This window comes from Melozone crissalis, unplaced genomic scaffold, assembly GCF_028551555.1.
Source record: "Melozone crissalis strain CALT ecotype California unplaced genomic scaffold, PUWL_Pcris_2 ptg000075l_1, whole genome shotgun sequence".
Taxonomy (NCBI): domain Eukaryota; kingdom Metazoa; phylum Chordata; class Aves; order Passeriformes; family Passerellidae; genus Melozone; species Melozone crissalis.
In genome coordinates this window covers 2,676,950-2,695,881 of record NW_026535852.1, presented here as the reverse complement: position 1 = coordinate 2,695,881, position 18,932 = coordinate 2,676,950, and the positions used below count along the sequence as shown (strand labels likewise).

The 18,932-nt window shown below is 34.9% G+C and overlaps 1 protein-coding gene across 1 annotated transcript in view; it reads left to right on the top strand.

Annotated features, from left to right (window-relative positions):
* The window catches only part of TTC3 (tetratricopeptide repeat domain 3), a 126,734-nt gene that overhangs the window by 27,198 nt on the left and 80,604 nt on the right, over nucleotides 1-18,932 (top strand). The window contains 7 exon segments of the mRNA XM_054290020.1: nucleotides 1,552-1,637; nucleotides 2,491-2,585; nucleotides 8,581-8,643; nucleotides 10,342-10,396; nucleotides 11,851-12,013; nucleotides 14,423-14,468; nucleotides 15,657-15,783. Coding sequence (XP_054145995.1) covers nucleotides 1,552-1,637; nucleotides 2,491-2,585; nucleotides 8,581-8,643; nucleotides 10,342-10,396; nucleotides 11,851-12,013; nucleotides 14,423-14,468; nucleotides 15,657-15,783 — 635 coding nt within the window.

Sequence of the window (18,932 nt, the reverse complement as noted above, 5' to 3'; positions counted from 1 at the left end):
TGATGGTGATGGTGATGACGATGACGATGATGATGGTGATGACGATGATGATGATGATGATGATGGTGATGACGATGACGATGATGATGACGATGACGATGATGATGACGATGACGATGATGATGATGATGACGATGACGATGATGATGGTGATGACGATGACGATGATGATGATGATGACGATGACGATGATGATGATGATTTGGGCAGCTCCTGTCGCTGAATTTGTCGCAGCTTTTGGGGGCAGCCAGGAGCAGAGCCGGATTTTTAGTGGGAATTCTTTTACTGGGAATTCTTTTAGAGGGAATTCTTTAGTGGGAATTCTTTAGTGGGAATTCTTTTAGTGGGAATTCTTTTAGAGGGAATTTTTTTAGAGGGAATTCTTTTAGTGGGAATTCTTTAGTGGGAATTCTTTAGTGGGAATTCTTTTAGAGGGAATTTTTTTAGAGGGAATTCTTTTAGTGGGAATTCTTTAGTGGGAATTCTTTTAGAGGGAATTCTTTTAGTGGGAATTCTTTTAGAAGGAATTATTTTACTGGGAATTCTTTTAGTGGGAATTATTTTAGTGGGAATTTCTTTAGTGGGAATTCTTTTACTGGGAATTTTTTTGGTGGGAATTCTTTTAGTGGGAATTATTTTAGTGGGAATTTCTTTAGTGGGAATTCTTTTAGTGGGAATTTTTTTGGTGGGATTTTTTTTACTGGGAATTTTTTTGGTGGGAATTTCTTTAGTGGGAATTTCTTTATTGGGAGTTTCTTTAGTGGGAATTTTTTTGGTGGGAATTCTTTTATTGGGAATTTCTTTAGTGGGAATTCTTTTAGAGGGAATTTTTTAGTGGGAATTCTTTAGTGGGAATTTCTTTACTGGGAATTCTTTTAGTGGGAATTCTTTTAGTGGGAATTCTTTTACCGGGAATTCTTTTAGAGGGAATTATTTTAGTGGGAATTTTTTTACTGGGAATTTTTTTGGTGGGAATTTTTTTGGTCGGAATTCTTTTAGTGGGAATTCTTTTAGTGGGAATTCTTTTAGTGGGAATTTCTTTTGTTGGGAATTTCTTTAGTGGGAATTTCTTTTAGAGGGAATTCTTTTAGTGGGAATTCTTTTATTGGGAATTTCTTTAGTGGGAATTTTTTTAGTGGGAATTCTTTTAGAGGGAATTATTTTAGTGGGAATTTTTTTACTGGGAATTTTTTTGGTGGGAATTCTTTTAGTGGGAATTCTTTTAGTGGGAATTCTTTAGTGGGAATTCTTTTAGTGGGAATTTCTTTTGTTGGGAATTTCTTTAGTGGGAATTTCTTTTAGTGGGAATTATTTTAGTGGGAATTCTTTTAGTGGGAATTCTTTATTAGGAATTCTTTTAGAGGGAATTCTTTATTGGGAATTCTTTTAGTGGGAATTTCTTTAGTGGGAATTCTTTCACTGCGAATTCTTTTTTGGGAATTCTTTCAGTGGGAATTCTTTAGTGGGAATTCCTCAGTGGGAATTCTTTATTGGGAATTCCTCAGTGGGAACTCCTTATTGGGAATTTTACGGGCGTTGCCTGCTCCCCAGGGAAGCGCTACATCACCAAGGTGGCCCTGGAGGATTTCGATCTGGTGGCCGATCTCCGGGCCGTGACCTGCGCGAGCTCCAGGAAGGTGAGGGATCCTCTGCGGGGGCGTCTGGGGCCTTCCGGGGGCTCTGATCGCTAAAAACCCAAATTATTAACGAGGAGCATTTCCAAGGCTCGAGCGCTTCATTCCGGCACCAAAAATTCCCTTTGCTACGTGGTGAAATAACGACGCCGAACTCGTTAAATTCAGCAGAAGGTCGTTATTTCATGGGAAGTGGCACCAGAACAGAAAATTTAGTGGATGGAATTTGGTGGATAAAATTTGGTGGATAAATTTTGGTGGATAAATTTTAGTGGATAAATTTTAGTGTTTAAATTTTAGTGTTTAAATTTTCTGTTCTTGGCCCCACTGACATGAAATAATGATCATTACACTGCTGAATTTGAGGAGTTTGGTGCATAAATTTGTTTTTTTCCTGGTCCCGCGTAGATGAAATAATGATTTTTACACTGCTGAATTTAATGAATTTGATGGATAAAATTTAGTGGATAAATTTTAGTGGATATATTTTAGTGGATAAATTTTAGTGGATAAAATTTAGTGGATAAATTTTCTGTTCCTGGTCCCACTGACATGAAATAATGATTTTTACACTGCTGAATTTCATAAATTTCATGGATAAATTTGGTTTTTTCCTGGTCCTATTAGATGAAATAATGATTTTTACACTGCTGAATTTATGAATTTAGTGCATAAATTTTAGTGTTTAAATTTTCTGTTCTGGCCCCACTGACATGAAATAATGATCTTTACACTGCTGAATTTCATTAATTTGGTGCATAAATTGTTTATTCCTGGTCCCATTAGATGAAATAATGATCTTTACACTGCTGAATGTGATGAATTTCATGGATAAATTTGTTTTCTGCTCCCCCAGAAGAGCGAGGCCATGAAGCAGAGAGGAAACGCTGAATTCTCCCAGGGCGCCCTGGGCTCGGCCATCGTGTCCTACAGCAAAGCCATCGAGTTCTGGTGAGAGCTGAGCCCGACTTCTCCACATTTCCCCTCTTTTTGGGCCATTTTGGGCAATTTTGCATCGGCCACTTCAATTAGAGGCCAAATGATTCCTAATTTAAAAAAAAAAATACCCTATATCCCATTTTAATTCTGTTTTAATTCTATTTTTTAGTTGTTTTTTTGCTGCTCCCAAAGTCCTTTTAGGGCTTCAAACGAGCGAGCCTGCAAGAAAAATGAATTATTTTATATGGATAATTTTAGTTTTCATTATTTTAATATAGATAATTTGAATTATTTTAATTTTAAATTCATTCTTTTAATACTTTAAAAATGATTTTAATTCATTGGTGTGGACAACCAAGAACAACCACTGGGGGTGTTTCTGGTGAGAGCTGAGCCCAACTTCTCCACATTTCCCCTCATTTTGGGCCATTTTGGGCAATTTTGCATCGGCCACTTCAATTAGAGGCCAAATGATTCCTAATTTTAAAACAAAGCCCTTTAACCCATTTTAATTCCATTTTTTTCCTGTTTTTTTGCTGCTCCCAAAGTCCTTTTAGGGCTTCAAACGAGCGAGAGGAAGAGGAGCAAGGCTGCAAGAGAAATGAATTATTTTATATGGATAATTTTAGTTTTAATTATTTTAATGTGGATAATTTGAATTATTTTGATTTTAAATGAATTCTTTTAATACTTTAAAAATGATTTTAATCCTTTGGTGTGGACAACCAAGAACAACCACTGGGGGTGTTTGCTTTTGAAATGCTCTTGCAAATGTTGCCAATATTTCTCATTATTTATCTTGATTCCTGTGATGCAAAAGGAGGAAATATTTCAAATATTTGTCATTATTTATCTTTATTCCCTATTTCAAATATTTCTCATTATTTATCTTTATTCCCGTGATGCAAAAAAAGGAGGAAATATTTCAAATATTTCTCATTATTTATCTTTATTCCTGTGATGCAAAAGGAGGAAATATTTTAAATATTTATCATTATTTATCTTTAAATATTTCAAATATTTCTCATTATTTATCTTTATTCCTGTGATGCAAAAGGAGGAAACATTTCAAATATTTATCACTATTTATCTTTATTCCCATGGTGCAAAAGGAGGAAATATTTCAAATATTTATCATTATAGTAAATATTTCAAATATTTCTCATTATTTCTCTTTATTCCCGTGATGCAAAAGGAGGAAATATTTCAAATATTTATCGCTATTTATCTTTAAATATTTCAAATATTTCTCATTATTTATCTTTATTCCCATGGTGCAAAAGGAGGAAATATTTCCAATATTTATCATTATAGTAAATTTTTCAAATATTTATCTTTATTCCCATGATGCAAAAGGAGGAAATATTTCAAATATTTATCATTATTTATCTTTATTCCCTATTTCGAATATTTCTCATTATTTATCTTTATTCCCTATTTCAAATATTTATCATTATTTATCTTTATTCCCACGATGCAAAAGGAGGAAATATTTCAAATATTTCAAATATTTCTCATTATTTATCTTTATTGCCGTGATGCAAAAGGAGGAAATATTTCAAATATTTATCATTATTGATCTTTATTCCAATGAAATATTTCAAATATTTCTCATTATTTATCTTTATTCCCACGGTGCAAAAGGAGGAAATATTTCAAATATTTCTCATTATTTATTAAAGGAGGAAATATTTCAAATATTTATCATTATTTATCTTTATTCCCTATTTCAAATATTTATGATTATTTATCTTTATTCCCACAATGCCAAAGGAGGAAATATTTCAAATATTTCCAATATTTCTCATTATTTATCTTTATTCCAATGTAATATTTCAAATATTTCTCATTATTTATCTTTATTCCCGTGATGCAAAAGGAGGAAATATTTCAAATATTTACACTTATGCCCTGAAAAGGATCAGGATTTTTGATTTATTTCCCCTCCCTTTTATCCACACCAACGTCTCATCACATGCAATTCAATTTCATCAATTAATTTCCAATTTTCTGGGAATAAATCCATTTGAAAATGAATTATTTTATATGGATAATTTTAGTTTTAATTATTTTAATGTGGATAATTTGAATTATTTTGATTTTAAATGAATTCTTTTAATACTTTAAAAATGATTTTAATCCTTTGGTGTGGACAACCAAGAACAACCACTGGGGGTGTTTGCTTTTGAAATGCTCTTGCAAATGTTGCCAATATTTCTCATTATTTATCTTGATTCCTGTGATGCAAAAGGAGGAAATATTTCAAATATTTATCATTATAGTAAATATTTCAAATATTTATCATTATTTATCGTTACTCCAATGAAATATTTCAAATATTTCTCATTATTTATCTTTATTCCCGTGATGCAAAAGGAGGAAATATTTCAAATATTTACACTTATTCCCTGAAAAGGATCAGGATTTTTGATTTATTTCCCCTCCCTTTTATCCACACCAACGTCTCATCACATGCAATTCAATTTCATCAATTAATTTCCATTTTTCTGGGAATAAATCCACTTTAAGCCCATCAAACCCACGTGGCAGGAGGGGTTTGGTCCCAAATCCGAGCTGGTTCCTCCCTTCCTGCACAATTGTGGCGAGCCCAGGGAGGGAAAAGCAGAATTTGGCAGAAAAACAGGAAATGCTGGTAGAGAACAGACGGGGGTTTTTTTTGGAGCTGGATGAAAATAATTTAAATTAATTAGAAGTTGTATTAATGGCCTCAAAATTAAAAAATGATCCCACTGTTCTAATGAACATTCCCATGCAAACCAATGGGGTTTTCTGTGTGGGGTTTCTGCAGGAAAATCTGGTGGAAATTCAATTTTTTTTCTCCTCCTTTGCAGGCAAATCTGGTGAAAATCCCATTTTTATTTTTTTTTTCTCCGTAGGGTTTTCAGTAGGAATAGCCAATATTAACTCTGAGCAGGCTGAGAATATTTTGAATTAATTGGAAGTTGCATTAATGGCCCCAGAACTTAGAAATGATCCCACAGTTATAATGGACATTCCCATACAAACCCATGGGATTTTCTATGTGGAGTTTTTTCAGGCAAATCTGGTGAAAATTCATTTTTTTGCCTTCTCCTTAGGGTTTTCAGTAGGAATAGCCGTTATTAACTAATTGGAAGTTGCATTAATGGCCCCAAAATTAAAAAATGATCCCACGATTCTAATGAACATTCCCATGCAAACCCATGGGGTTTTCTGTGTGGGGTTTCTGCAGGAAAATCTGGTGGAAATTCAATTTTTTTTCTCCTCCTTTGCAGGCAAATCTGGTGAAAATCCCATTTTTATTTTTTTTCTTCTTAGGGTTTTCAATCAGAATAGTCATTATTAACTAATTGGTAGTTCCATTAATGGTCCCAAAATTAAAAAATGATCCCACAATTCTAATGAACGCTCCCATACAAACCAATGGGGTTTTCTGTGTGGGGTTTCTGCAGGCAAATCTGGTGAAAATTCAATTATTTTCCTCTCCGTAAGGTTTTCAATAGAATAGCCATTATTAACTCTGAGCAGGCTGAGAATAATTTGAATTAATTAGAAGTTGCATTAATGGCCTCAAAATTAAAAAATGATCCCACAGTTATAATGGACATTCCCATGCAAACCAATGGGGTTTTCTGTGTGGGGTTTCTGCAGGCAAATCTGGTGGAAATTCAATTTTTTTTCTCCTCCTTTGCAGGCAAATCTGGTGAAAATCCCATTTTTATTTTTTTTTTCTCCGTAGGGTTTTCAGTAGGAATAGCCATTATTAACTCTGAGCAGGCTGAGAATATTTTGAATTAATTGGAAGTTGCATTAATGGCCCCAGAACTTAGAAATGATCCCACAGTTATAATGGACATTCCCATATAAACCCATGGGATTTTCTGTGTGGGGTTTAGGCACACAAATCTGGTGAAAATTCATTTTTTTGCCTTCTCCTTAGGGCTTTCAGTAGGAATAGCCGTTATTAACTAATTGGAAGTTGCATTAATGGCCCCAAAATTAAAAAATGATCCCACGATTCTAATGAACATTCCCATGCAAACCAATGGGGTTTTCTGTGTGGGGTTTCTGCAGGAAAATCTGGTGGAAATTCAATTTTTTTTCTCCTCCTTTGCAGGCAAATTCAGTGAAAATCCCATTTTTTTTTTTTTTCTCCTTAGGGTTTTCAATCAGAATAGCCATTATTAACTAATTGGTAGTTCCATTAATGGCCCCAAAATTAAAAAATGATCCTGCAATTCTAATGAACGCTCCCATACAAACCAATGGGGTTTTCTGTGTGGGGTTTCTGCAGGCAAATCTGGTGAAAATTCAATTATTTTCCTCTCCGTAAGGTTTTCAATAGAATAGCCATTATTAACTCTGAGCAGGCTGAGAATAATTTGAATTAACTGGAAGTTGCATTAATGGCCTCAAAATTAAAAAATGATCCCACAGTTATAATGGACATTCCCATGCAAACCAATGGGGTTTTCTGTGTGGGGTTTCTGCAGGCAAATCTGGTGGAAATTCAATTTTTTTTCTCCTCCTTTGCAGGCAAATCTGGTGAAAATCCCATTTTTATTTTTTTTTTCTCCTTAGGGTTTTCAGTAGGAATAGCCAATATTAACTCTGAGCAGGCTGAGAATAATTTGAATTAATTGGAAGTTGCATTAATGGCCCCAGAACTTAGAAATGATCCCACAGTTATAATGGACATTCCCATACAAACCCATGGGATTTTCTATGTGGAGTTTTTTCAGGCAAATCTGGTGAAAATTCATTTTTTTGCCTTCTCCTTAGGGTTTTCAGTAGGAATAAACATTATTGACTAATTGGAAGTTCCATCAATGGCCCCAAAACATAAAAATGATCCCACAATTCTAATGGACATTCCCATGCAAACCCATGGGGTTTTCTGTGTGGAGTTTTTGCCGGCAAATCTGATGAAAATTCAATTTTTTCATCTCTTTGCAGGCAAATCCAGTGAAAATCCCATTTTTTTTTTTTTTCTCCTTAGGGTTTTCAATCAGAATAGTCATTATTAACTAATTGGAAGTTCCATTAATGGTCCCAAAATTAAAAAATGATCCTGCAATTCTAATGAACGCTCCCATACAAACCAATGGGGTTTTCTGTGTGGGGTTTCTGCAGGCAAATCTGGTGAAAATTCAATTTTTTCTTCTCCTTTGCAGGCAAATCTGGTAAAAATCCCATTTTTTTTTCTTCTACTTAGGGTTTTCAGTAGGAATAGCCAATATTAACTAATTGGAAGTTGCATTAATGGCCCTCAGAAATGATCCCACTGTTCTAATGGACACTCCCATGCAAACCAGTGGGGTTTTCTGTGTGGAATTTTTGCAGGCAAATCTGGTGAAAATTCATTTTTTCCTACAGTTTTTAGTAGGAATAGCCTTTATTAACTCTGAACTGGCTGAGAATAATAATTTGAATTAATTGGAAGTTGCATTAATGGCCCCAAACCTTACAAATGATCCCACTGTTCTAATGGACACTCCCATGCCAACCAATGGGGTTTTCTGTGTGGAGTTTTTTCAGCCAGATCTGCTAAAAATCCAATTTTTTTCCTTCTCCTCAGGGTTTTCAATAGGAATAGCCATTATTAACTAATTGGAAGTTCCATGAATGGCCCCAAAACTTAGAAATGATCCCACAATTCTAATGAACATTTCCATATAAGCCCATGGGGTTTTCTGTGTGGAGATTTTGCAAGCAAATCTGTAAAAATTCAATTTTTTCTTCTCCTTTGCAGGCAAATCTGGTAAAAATCCCATTTTTTTTTTTTTTAACTTAGGGTTTTCAGTAGGAATAGCCAATATTAACCAATTGGAAGTTGCATTAATGGCCCTCAGAAATGATCCCACTGTTCTAATGGACACTCCCATGCAAACCAATGGGGTTTTCTGTGTGGAATTTTTGCAGGCAAATCTGGTAAAAATTCGACTTTTTCTCCTTCTCCTTATAGAAATAACCATTACTAACCCTTCATAATCTGATTTTTTCCCAGCCCTACCAACCACCTGCTGTACGGGAACCGAGCCCTGTGCTTCATCCTCACCCGGCAGTACGGGTGAGTGGCCCTGGGCTGAGCTGCTGGCAAAAAAGGAATAAATTCGGAATAAATTGCATTTTTTAGAGCCCAGAACGTTGTTTCTGGTTGTGGTTGGCCGTGGTTATGGATTTCTGGAGGTGTTTATGACCAGGCTGGGTTTGTTCCTGGAGCAGCCTGGGCTGGCTCTGCTCATTTTGGGGTGCAACTGGGGCAGATTTGAGGTCCTTTCCAGCCCACACCATTTCCAGAGTTTGGAAAAAACCCAAACTATTCCATAGTCTGGAAAAAAAAGCAAATAATTCCATGGTTTCCATATGTGCTGCTGTTTTATTCAGTTTTTAAATTTTATATTCGTATTTATTAGATTGGTATTTATGTAATTTTTAATTTTTGGTATTTTTTGTATTTTTATTATTTTGGGGTTTTTTTTGTATTTGTATTTTTGTATTTATGTTATTTTTGTATTTATTTTATTTATTTTTACACCAGCCTTGAGATTTTTTTAATATATATATATTTATATATATACATAATATATACATATCTTCTATATATTATATATATCTTCTATACTATACATATCTTACGTATCTTATATATGTGATGCATTTTATATATAAAAAATGTATCACATTTATTATATTTTATGTATTATATAGTATATATTATATATTATATAATATATATTATGTATTATGTATTATGTATGATGTATTATATATTATAAATTATATATTATATTTTGATATATATTTCATGTTATATATAATATATATTATATATTTTGATATCTATTTTGTATTATATATCATATATAATATAAAATATATATGATATATCAAATATAAAGCATATAATAAATAATATATATTTATTTTTATATATTATGTGTTATCCAAAGTTTGGAAAAAAAATCAAACCATTCCATGGTTTCCATATGTGCTGCTGTTTTATTTAGTTTTTAAATTTTATATTTGTATTTATTAGATTGGTATTTATGTAATTTTTAATTTTTGGTATTTTTTGTATTTTTATTATTTTGGGGGTTTTTTTTGTATTTTTATTTTTGTATTTATGTTATTTTTGTATTTATTTTATTTAGTTTTACACCAGCCTGGAGATTTTTTTAATACATATATATTTATATATATACGTAAAATATACATGTCTTTTATGTTTTATATATATCTTCTATATTATACATATCTTATGTATCTTATATATGTGATATATTTTATATATATAAAATATATCACATATATATTATGTATTATATATTATATATTATATAATATATTTTTATATATATTTTATATTATATATCATTTATAATATAAAATATATTTAGATATATGTGTTTTATATTATATATAATTTATAATATAAAATATATACGATATACAAAATATAAAACATATAATATATAATATTTTTTTATTTTTATATATTATATATTATCTGATATATAAAATATTGAATATATGTTCTTATTAATATATAATATTATTTATTATATGTATATAAAATGTAGAATATATTTATCTTTATATGCTATATATTTTATATATTCAATATTTATATTATGTATGATATATAATATATAGCATTTATCAAAATATATTAGATATATTATATAATATTATTTGATATATATGTATATAAAACGTTTAAAGCTACAAATAATAAATTCCTTTTCTTTCCCCTCCCTTCTCTCAGGAGAGCTGTCCTTGATGGGAAAAGAGCCATAGTTCTCAAGCCTGACTGGCCAAAGGTTGGTTTCTTGCACGTTCCCAAATTTTATTTTTAATTTTTTTGGAATTTTAGAGCAAGATGAGAACCCAGAGCTGATTTTTAATGAATGGACCCAGAGCTTTGTGGGCTGAGGATTCTGCCAAGTGCAATCTGTTTGGGTTTTTAGGTTTAAAATGTTATTTTGTGGTGCCTGTCAGTGCTGGTCTGATGTGCTTGGCGTGTGTAAAGACAGAAGAAAATGTTTATTATGCTGGGAGTTATCAGCATAAATAAACAGTTTTAAAGTAGCTAAAACTTTTATTTTAAAAATTAATATTTTTATTTATTAAATTAAAAATGAAAACAACTTAAAAAAATACATTTGGATATAGAGGAAAATCCCGGTTAATGGCCAACAGGTATTTCCCAATATTCCTGGCCTGAGGGAGAGTAAATAAGAGATAGTGACAACATTGCAAAGATTAAAGAAGAAAAAGCAAATTTGCTCTTTTCCAAAGCAGAGAAAGCAAAAAGAAATTTCCTATTTTAACTGTTGCAGTTAAAATCTGATTTTTCACCAGCTGAGAGCAGGATTGTATAACCACTGGTGGGTCACACAAAATTCACCTTTTTGCTGCTACCGCTGCAGGTTCGCCTGTTCAATCCCCCTCTCCTTGGCGTGGCTGAACCCTCAAATGGTGAAAGCGAAGGGAGCCAGCCCATCTTTGTGATCAGCATCGACTCCAATTTATTGATCACATCAGCCACCTTTTATAACAGTGTTAATTAAATTCACGCATATGCAAATTCGAGCTCACCATAGGCTACAGAGAAAACTCCAACCCCTCCTTTTGCTTACGATACCTGTGGTTTGTTTATTGAAACCAAGATTTGTCTTCTCACCGTGATATGAAAAGTTCTCAAAACCTTCATATCTGTTCCCAGAGCAGCCAAGGACAGAACGTTTACCTGTTATTTGAAGACTGTCTGAGAATCTTGCTGTTTATAAAAAATGTGCCTGAGAACCTAATTACATTTCATTATTTACAGAATTAAGCCTGGGAACTGCTGCTTACAGCTGATTTTTACTTTTCCATCAGCTGGATGCCTTCATGGCCTCTTTCTTTGAGCCGTGTTGGAACCAGGCTCTCCACACTCCAAATCCCAATTTAATTTATTTTTTATGATGTTTTAGGGTCACCACCACTACTGCAAGGCCCTGCTGAAGTTCTCAAAACTTTCATATCTGTTCCAGAGCAGCCAAGGACAGAGTGTTTACCTGTTATGAGAAGACTGTCAGAGAATCTTTTTGTTTATAAAAATGTTCTTGAGAACCTAATTATTTACAGAATCAAGCCTGGGAGATGCTGCTTACAGCTGATTTTTAATTTTCCATCAGCTGGATACCTTCATGGCCTCTTTCTTTGAGCCATGTTGGAACCAGGCTCTCCACACTCCAAACCCCAATTTCATTTGGATTTTATGATGTTTTAGGGTCACCACCACTACTGCAAGGCGCTGGCGCTGCTGGGCAAGGCGGAGCTGGCGCTGGCGGCCAACGAGAGGGCGCAGGAGCTGTGCCAGGGCAGCCCCGAGGGGCTGCGGGAGCTCGAGCAGCAGAACGAGAAACTCAGGAGGAGCTGCCAGGACAGCCTGGGTAATCCCTGCTGGGGGGGAGCTGGGGTTTGGTCAGAATGAGCTGGGTTTGGTTTTAATTCTGCCTTTTTTGGTAAATTGGACAGCCTGGGTAATCCCTGCTGGGGGGGAGCTGGGGTTTGGTCAGAATGAGCTGGGTTTGGTTTTAATTCTGCCTTTTTTGGTAAATTGGACATCCTGGGTAATCCCTGCTGAATGCAGAACTGGGGTTTGTGCAGAATGAGATTGGTTTTTGATTTTTAATTCTGCCTTTTTTGGTTTTATTGGACATCGTGGGTAATGCAGAGCTGGGGTTTGGTCAGAATGAGCTGGGTTTGAGGTTTAATTCTGCCTTTTTTGGTAAATTGGACAGCCTGGATAATCCCTGCTGGGGGGGAACTGGGGTTTGTGCAGAATGAGCTGGGGTTTGGTTTTAATTCTGCCTTTTTTGGTTTTATTGGACACCCTGGGTAATCCGTGCTGCTGTGGAACTGGGGTTTGGTCAGAACAGCTCGGGTTTCATTTTTAATTCTGCCTTTTTTGGTTTTTATTGGACATCGTGGGTAATCCCTGCTGGTGCACAACTGGGGTTTGTGCAGAACAGCTCAGTTTTTGAGTTTTAATTCTGCCTGTTTTGGTTTTATTGGACACCCTGGCTAATGCAGAGCTGGGTTTGTGCAGAATGAGCTGGGTTTGAGGTTTAATTCTGCCTTTTTTGGTTTTATTGGACATCCTGGGTAATCATCCATGCTGAGGCAGAATTGGGGTTTGTGCAGAATGAGCTTGGTTTGAGTTTTAATTCTGCCTGTTTTGGTTTTATTGGACATCGTGGGTAATGCAGAGCTGGGGTCTGTGCAGAATGAGCTCAGTTTTTAATTTTTATTTCTGCCTTTTTTGGTTTTATTGGACATCCTGGGTAACCATCCCTGCTGGTGTGGAACTGGGGTTGTGCAGAAACAGCCAGGGTTGGAGTGTTAATTCTGCCTTTTTCTGGTTTTATTGGACATCCTGAGTAATGCAGAGCTGGGGTCTGTGCAGAATGAGCTCAGTTTGAGTTTTAATTCTGCCTGTTTTGGTTTTATTGGACATCCTGGGTAATCCCTGCTGAATGCAGAGCTGGGTTTGTGCAGAATGAGCTCAGTTTGAGTTTTAATTCTGCCTTTTTCTGGTTTTATTGGACACCCTGGGTAATCCCTGCTGAATGCAGAACAGGGGTTTGTGCAGAACCAGCTCAGTTTTTGAGTTTTAATTCTGCCTTTTTTGGTTTTATTGGACATCCCGGGTAATGCAGAGCTGGGGTTTGGTCACAATGAGCTCACTTTGATTTTTAATTCTGCCTTTTTTGGTAAATTGGACATCCTGGGCAATCCATGCTGAATGCAGAATTGGGGTCTGTGCAGAAAGAGCTCACTTTTTGATTTTTATTTCTGCCTGTTTTGTTTTTATTGGACACCCTGGGTAATCTGTGCTGCTGTGGAATTGGGGTTTGGTCAGAACAGCTCAGGTTTGATTTTTAATTCTGCCTTTTTTGGTTTTATTGGACATCGTGGGTAATGCAGAGCTGGGGTCTGTGCAGAATGAGCTCAGTTTTTGATTTTTATTTCTGCCTTTTTTGGTTTTATTGGACACCCTGGGTAACCATCCCTGCTGGTGTGGAACTGGGGTTGTGCAGAAACAGCCAGGGTTGGAGTGTTAATTCTGCCTGTTTTGGTTTTATTGGACATCCTGGGTAATCCATGCTGAATGCAGAGCTGGGTTTGTGCAGAATGAGCTCAGTTTGAGTTTTAATTCTGCCTTTTTCTGGTTTTATTGGACACCCTGGGTAATCCCTGCTGAATGCAGAACAGGGGTTTGTGCAGAACCAGCTCAGTTTTTGAGTTTTAATTCTGCCTTTTTTGGTTTTATTGGACATCCTGGATAATGCAGAGCTGGGGTTTGGTCACAATGAGCTCACTTTGATTTTTAATTCTGCCTGTTTTGGTAAATTGGACATCCTGGGTAATCCATGCTGAATGCAGAATTGGGGTCTGTGCAGAAAGAGCTCAGTTTTTGATTTTTATTTCTGCCTGTTTTGGTTTTATTGGACACCCTGGGTAATCCGTGCTGCTGTGGAATTGGGGTTTGGTCAGAACAGCTCGGGTTTCATTTTTAATTCTGCCTTTTTTGGTAAATTGGACATCGTGGGTAATCCCTGCTGGTGCACAACTGGGGTTTGTGTAGAACAGCTCAGTTTTTGAGTTTTAATTCTGCCTGTTTTGGTTTTATTGGACACCCTGGCTAATGCAGAGCTGGGTTTGTGCAGAATGAGCTGGGTTTGATTTTTAATTCTGCCTTTTTTGGTTTTATTGGACATCGTGGGTAATGCAGAGCTGGGTTTGTGCAGAATGAGCTCAGTTTGATTTTTAATTCCACCTTTTTGGTTTTTTTGTAGGTACTGAGCATAAACAGAAGGCGAGGAAGGCTCTGCTTGAGAAAAGGTAAGGGATTGGTTTGAGTTGATTTTTTGTTGATTTTTCATTGATTTTTCATGGATTTTTCATGGATTTTCTGTTGATTTTCTGTTGATTTTTTCATTGGTGTTTCGTGGATTTTTTTGCAAATTTTTTTTGGAGATTTTTCATTGATTTTTTAAAAAAATTAGCAATGTTGTTTCATTCATTTTAAATTGATTTTTAATAGATCTTTTCAGTTCATTTTTCGTTCATTTTTATTGATTTTTCATTGATTTTTCAAAAAAATTAACGATGTTATTTTGGTTCACTTTAAATTGATTTTTCATTGATTTTTTTCATTGACTTTTCATTGGTTTTAATTCATTTTTTTTAAAATTAGCAATATTTTTTGGTTAATTTAAAGTTGATGTTTCATTGGTGTTTAATTGATGTTCCGTTGGTGTTTCGTTGATTTTTAACTGATTTTTAACTGATTTTTTAAAAAAATTGACAACTTTTGGTTTTTTGGTTCATTTTAAATTGATCTCTCGTTCATTTTTTTCATTGATTTTAAAGTGATTTTTAATTGATTTTTAATTTTTTTTTTTAAATAGCAGTGTTTAAGTGCTACATAATGCAGATATTGCATAAATCTTGTTGTCCATCAGGAAACAAAACCAGAATTAATAAATTAATCAGGAATACTGAGGATTTCTATAAGCAGTGTGGGGCCAGGGCATTTTTAACAATTAATTCCCATTATTAATTATTCAACGTCTAAATATATAAATTTAGTCATTCAGCTCCAATTTTTGTAGAAAATTGAGATGGATTTTAAAATGATTTTATTATTTTATTTTATTAATTTTTTTATTTGTGTGTTTTATTTGGTGTTGCTGTGTCTTTGCGCAAGTTCGGAGCTGCAAAAAAAAACCCTGATGAAATTTTTACATTTTTAAATTTATATTGTACATAAAAGTTTCATATTTACACTTTACATTTTTAAATTTTTTATTGCAAATAAATTTTTATATTTGCGCTTTACATTTTTGTTTTTATATTCTATATAAATTATTTTTTTTATATCATACAGAAGTTAATACATAGCACGTATTTATGGGATTACACCCCTCTAAGTGAGTTAAGATTAATTGTCATTAATTTGTTTTTTTCATGGTATATTTGTGTCAAACACGGAGAAAAACCCAGGAATTCTCTTTTTTCCCACATCAGGGACCGAAGTTCCTCCAAATCCCCTCCAGGAACTCCCCAGGAGCAGAAAGGAGCAGAGAGGGAGAGGAGGAGGAGCCGGGAGGAGCCCAAACCCCCCCGGGGGGCCGAAAACCAGGAGAGAGACGAGGTAGGGCCGGAACGTTCCAGAATTCCATCAGGAACTGCCGGAATTCCCTCTGGAAATTCGGGAATTCCACCTGGACCTGCGGGAATTTCTGTTGTAGGAATTCCAGCTGGAACGTTCCAGAATTCCATCAGGAATTGCAGGAATTTCCTCTGAAAATTCGGGAATTCCCTCTGGAAATTCGGGAATTCCACCTGGACCTGCGGGAATTTCTGTTGTAGGAATTCCAGCTGGAACGTTCCAGAATTCCATCAGGAACTGCCGGAATTCCCTCTGGAAATTCGGGAATTCCACCTGGACCTGCGGGAATTTCTGTTGTAGGAATTCCAGCTGGAACGTTCCAGAATTCCATCAGGAACTGCCGGAATTCCCTCTGGAAATTCGGGAATTCCACCTGGAACTGCAGGAATTTCTATTGTAGGAATTCCAGCTGGAACTTTCAGAATTCCATCAGGAATTGCAGGAATTTCTATTGTAGGAATTCCACCTGGAAATTCAGGAATTTCATTTGGAACTGCAGGAATTCTGTCTGGAATTTCAGGAATTCCATCTGGAATTGCAGGAATTCCAGTTGCAGGAATTCCACCTGGAATTTAAAGAATTCCATGTGGAACTGCAGGAATTCTGTGGAATTTCAGGAATTCCAGCCTGAACTTTCTAGAATTCCATCAGGAACTGCAGGAATTCCCTCTGGAAATTCAGGAATTCCACCTGGAACTGCAGGAATTTCTATTGTAGGAATTCCAGCTGGAACTTTCAGAATTCCATCAGGAATTGCAGGAATTTCTATTGTAGGAATTCCAGCTGGAACTTTCCAGAATTCCATCAGGAACTGCAGGAATTTCCTCTGGAAATTCGGGAATTCCCTCTGGAAATTCGGGAATTCCACCTGGACCTGAAGGAATTTCTATTGTAGGAATTCCACCTGGAATTTAAAGAATTCCATCTGGAACTGCAGGAATTCCCTCTGGAATTTCAGGAATTCCCTCTGGAAATTCTGGAATTCCATCTGGAAACACAGGAATTCCACCTGGAGCTTCAGGAATTCCACGTGGAACTGCAGGAATTCCATTTGGAAATTCTGGAATTCCATCTGTAAATGCAGGAATTCCACCTGGAACTGCGGGAATTTCTATTGTAGGCATTCCAGCTGGAACTTCCTAGAATTCCAGCTGGAACTGCAGGAATTTCTATTGCAGGAATTCCAGCTGGAATTTAAAGAATTCCACCTGGAACTGCAGGAATTCTGTCTGGAATTTCAGGAGTTCCATCTGGAATTGCAGGAATTCCAGTTGCAGGAATTCCACCTGGGATTGCAGGAATTGCATCTAAAGCTGCAGGAATTCCACCTGGAACTGCAGCAATTCCCTCTAGAATTTCTGGAATTCCATCTGGAAATTCTGGAATTCCATCTGGAACTGCAGGAATTCGATCCAGGATTGCAGGAATTGCACCTGAAAGTGCAGGAATTCCTGCAGGAATTGCATGTGGAACTGCAGGAATTCCATCTAGAATATCAGGAATTCCACCTGGAACTGAAGGGATTCCATTTGGAAATTCTGGAATTCCATCTGGAAATGCAGGAATTCCAGCTGGAACTGCAGGAATTGGATCCAGGATTTCAGGAATTCCACCTGGAACTGCAGGAATTCCACTTGCAGGAGTTCCACCTGGAGTTTCAGGAATTCCAGCTGGAACTGCAGGAATTGGATCCAGGATTGCAGGAATTCCAGCTGGAACTACAGGAATTCCACCTGGAACTGCAGGAATTCCTGCAGGAATGGCACCTGGAATTGCAGGAATTCCAGCTGGAACTGTAGGAATTCCTGCAGGAATTGCATCTGGAATTGCAGGAATTCCAGCTGGAACTGTAGGAATTCCTGCAGGAATGGCACCTGGAATTGCAGGAATTCCACCTGGAACTGCAGCAATTCCATTTGGAACTGCAGGAATTCCACCTGACAACTGCAGGAATTCCAGTTGCAGGAATTCCACCTGGAATTGCACGAATCTGGAGTTTCAGGAATTCCATCTGGAGCTGCAGGAATTCCACCTGGAACTGCAGGAATTCCCTCTGGAAATTCAGGAATTCCACCTGGAACTGCAGGAATTCCTGCAGGAATGGCACCTGGAACTGCAGGAATTCCCTCTGGAAATTCAGGAATTCCACCTGGAGCTGCAGGAATTCCCTCTGGAATTCCGCTGTGCCTGCAGCTCTGCAATTCTTTCAGCAGTTGTGCATTTTCCTTCCAGAGCCTTCATATATAATGCAATATATGTATACGATATATATTGCATTATATATATATAATGCAATATATGTATACTATATATATTGCATTATATTATATATATAAAGCAATATATATAGTATATACGATATTATACTATAAACCCCCAGAAACTGGGATTTTCAGGTGGTTGTTGGGAGGAGGAAATGGCCACTGCCATGCTGTTTAACTTTTAATTTTTTCGATTTTATTTTTCAGTTTTTCAATTTAAAATTAGTAATAAGTCATTATTAATTTAAAGATATATTTGCGATATTTTTTTGTTGTCTTAGCTGTCATTACTGTAAGAAAATCAATTATAATTGATGTTCTTACAGTATATATATATATATAATAAATATATATGTTATAATATATATTTATAAAATGTATAATGTATTATAAGTATATTATACATATTTAAATATACTATATTATAAATATATTTATATTGATAAATACATTACTTTATACTATTTACATTATAAAATATATATTATAAACATAGGAATATATTAGATTTTTAATAGTTATATCATAGATATAAATATATATTTGTATTTATATATAATAAATTTAGATATAACTATCTATATTATATATAAATATAGATGAAATATATTAAAAAAATACTATAATATATTATATTACTATATTTATAAATATATTTTATTTCTATGTATATATATAATATATAGATGAAATATATTTATGAATATAATATATCAATCTATATTATATATTATAGTGTATTGTGGATATATTATATAGATACATTTTTATCTATTAGTTACATATATTCTATTATATCATATTATATTTTTTATCAATATATAATTTTATATGCATTATGCATATTTTATATTATGAATATATTTTATT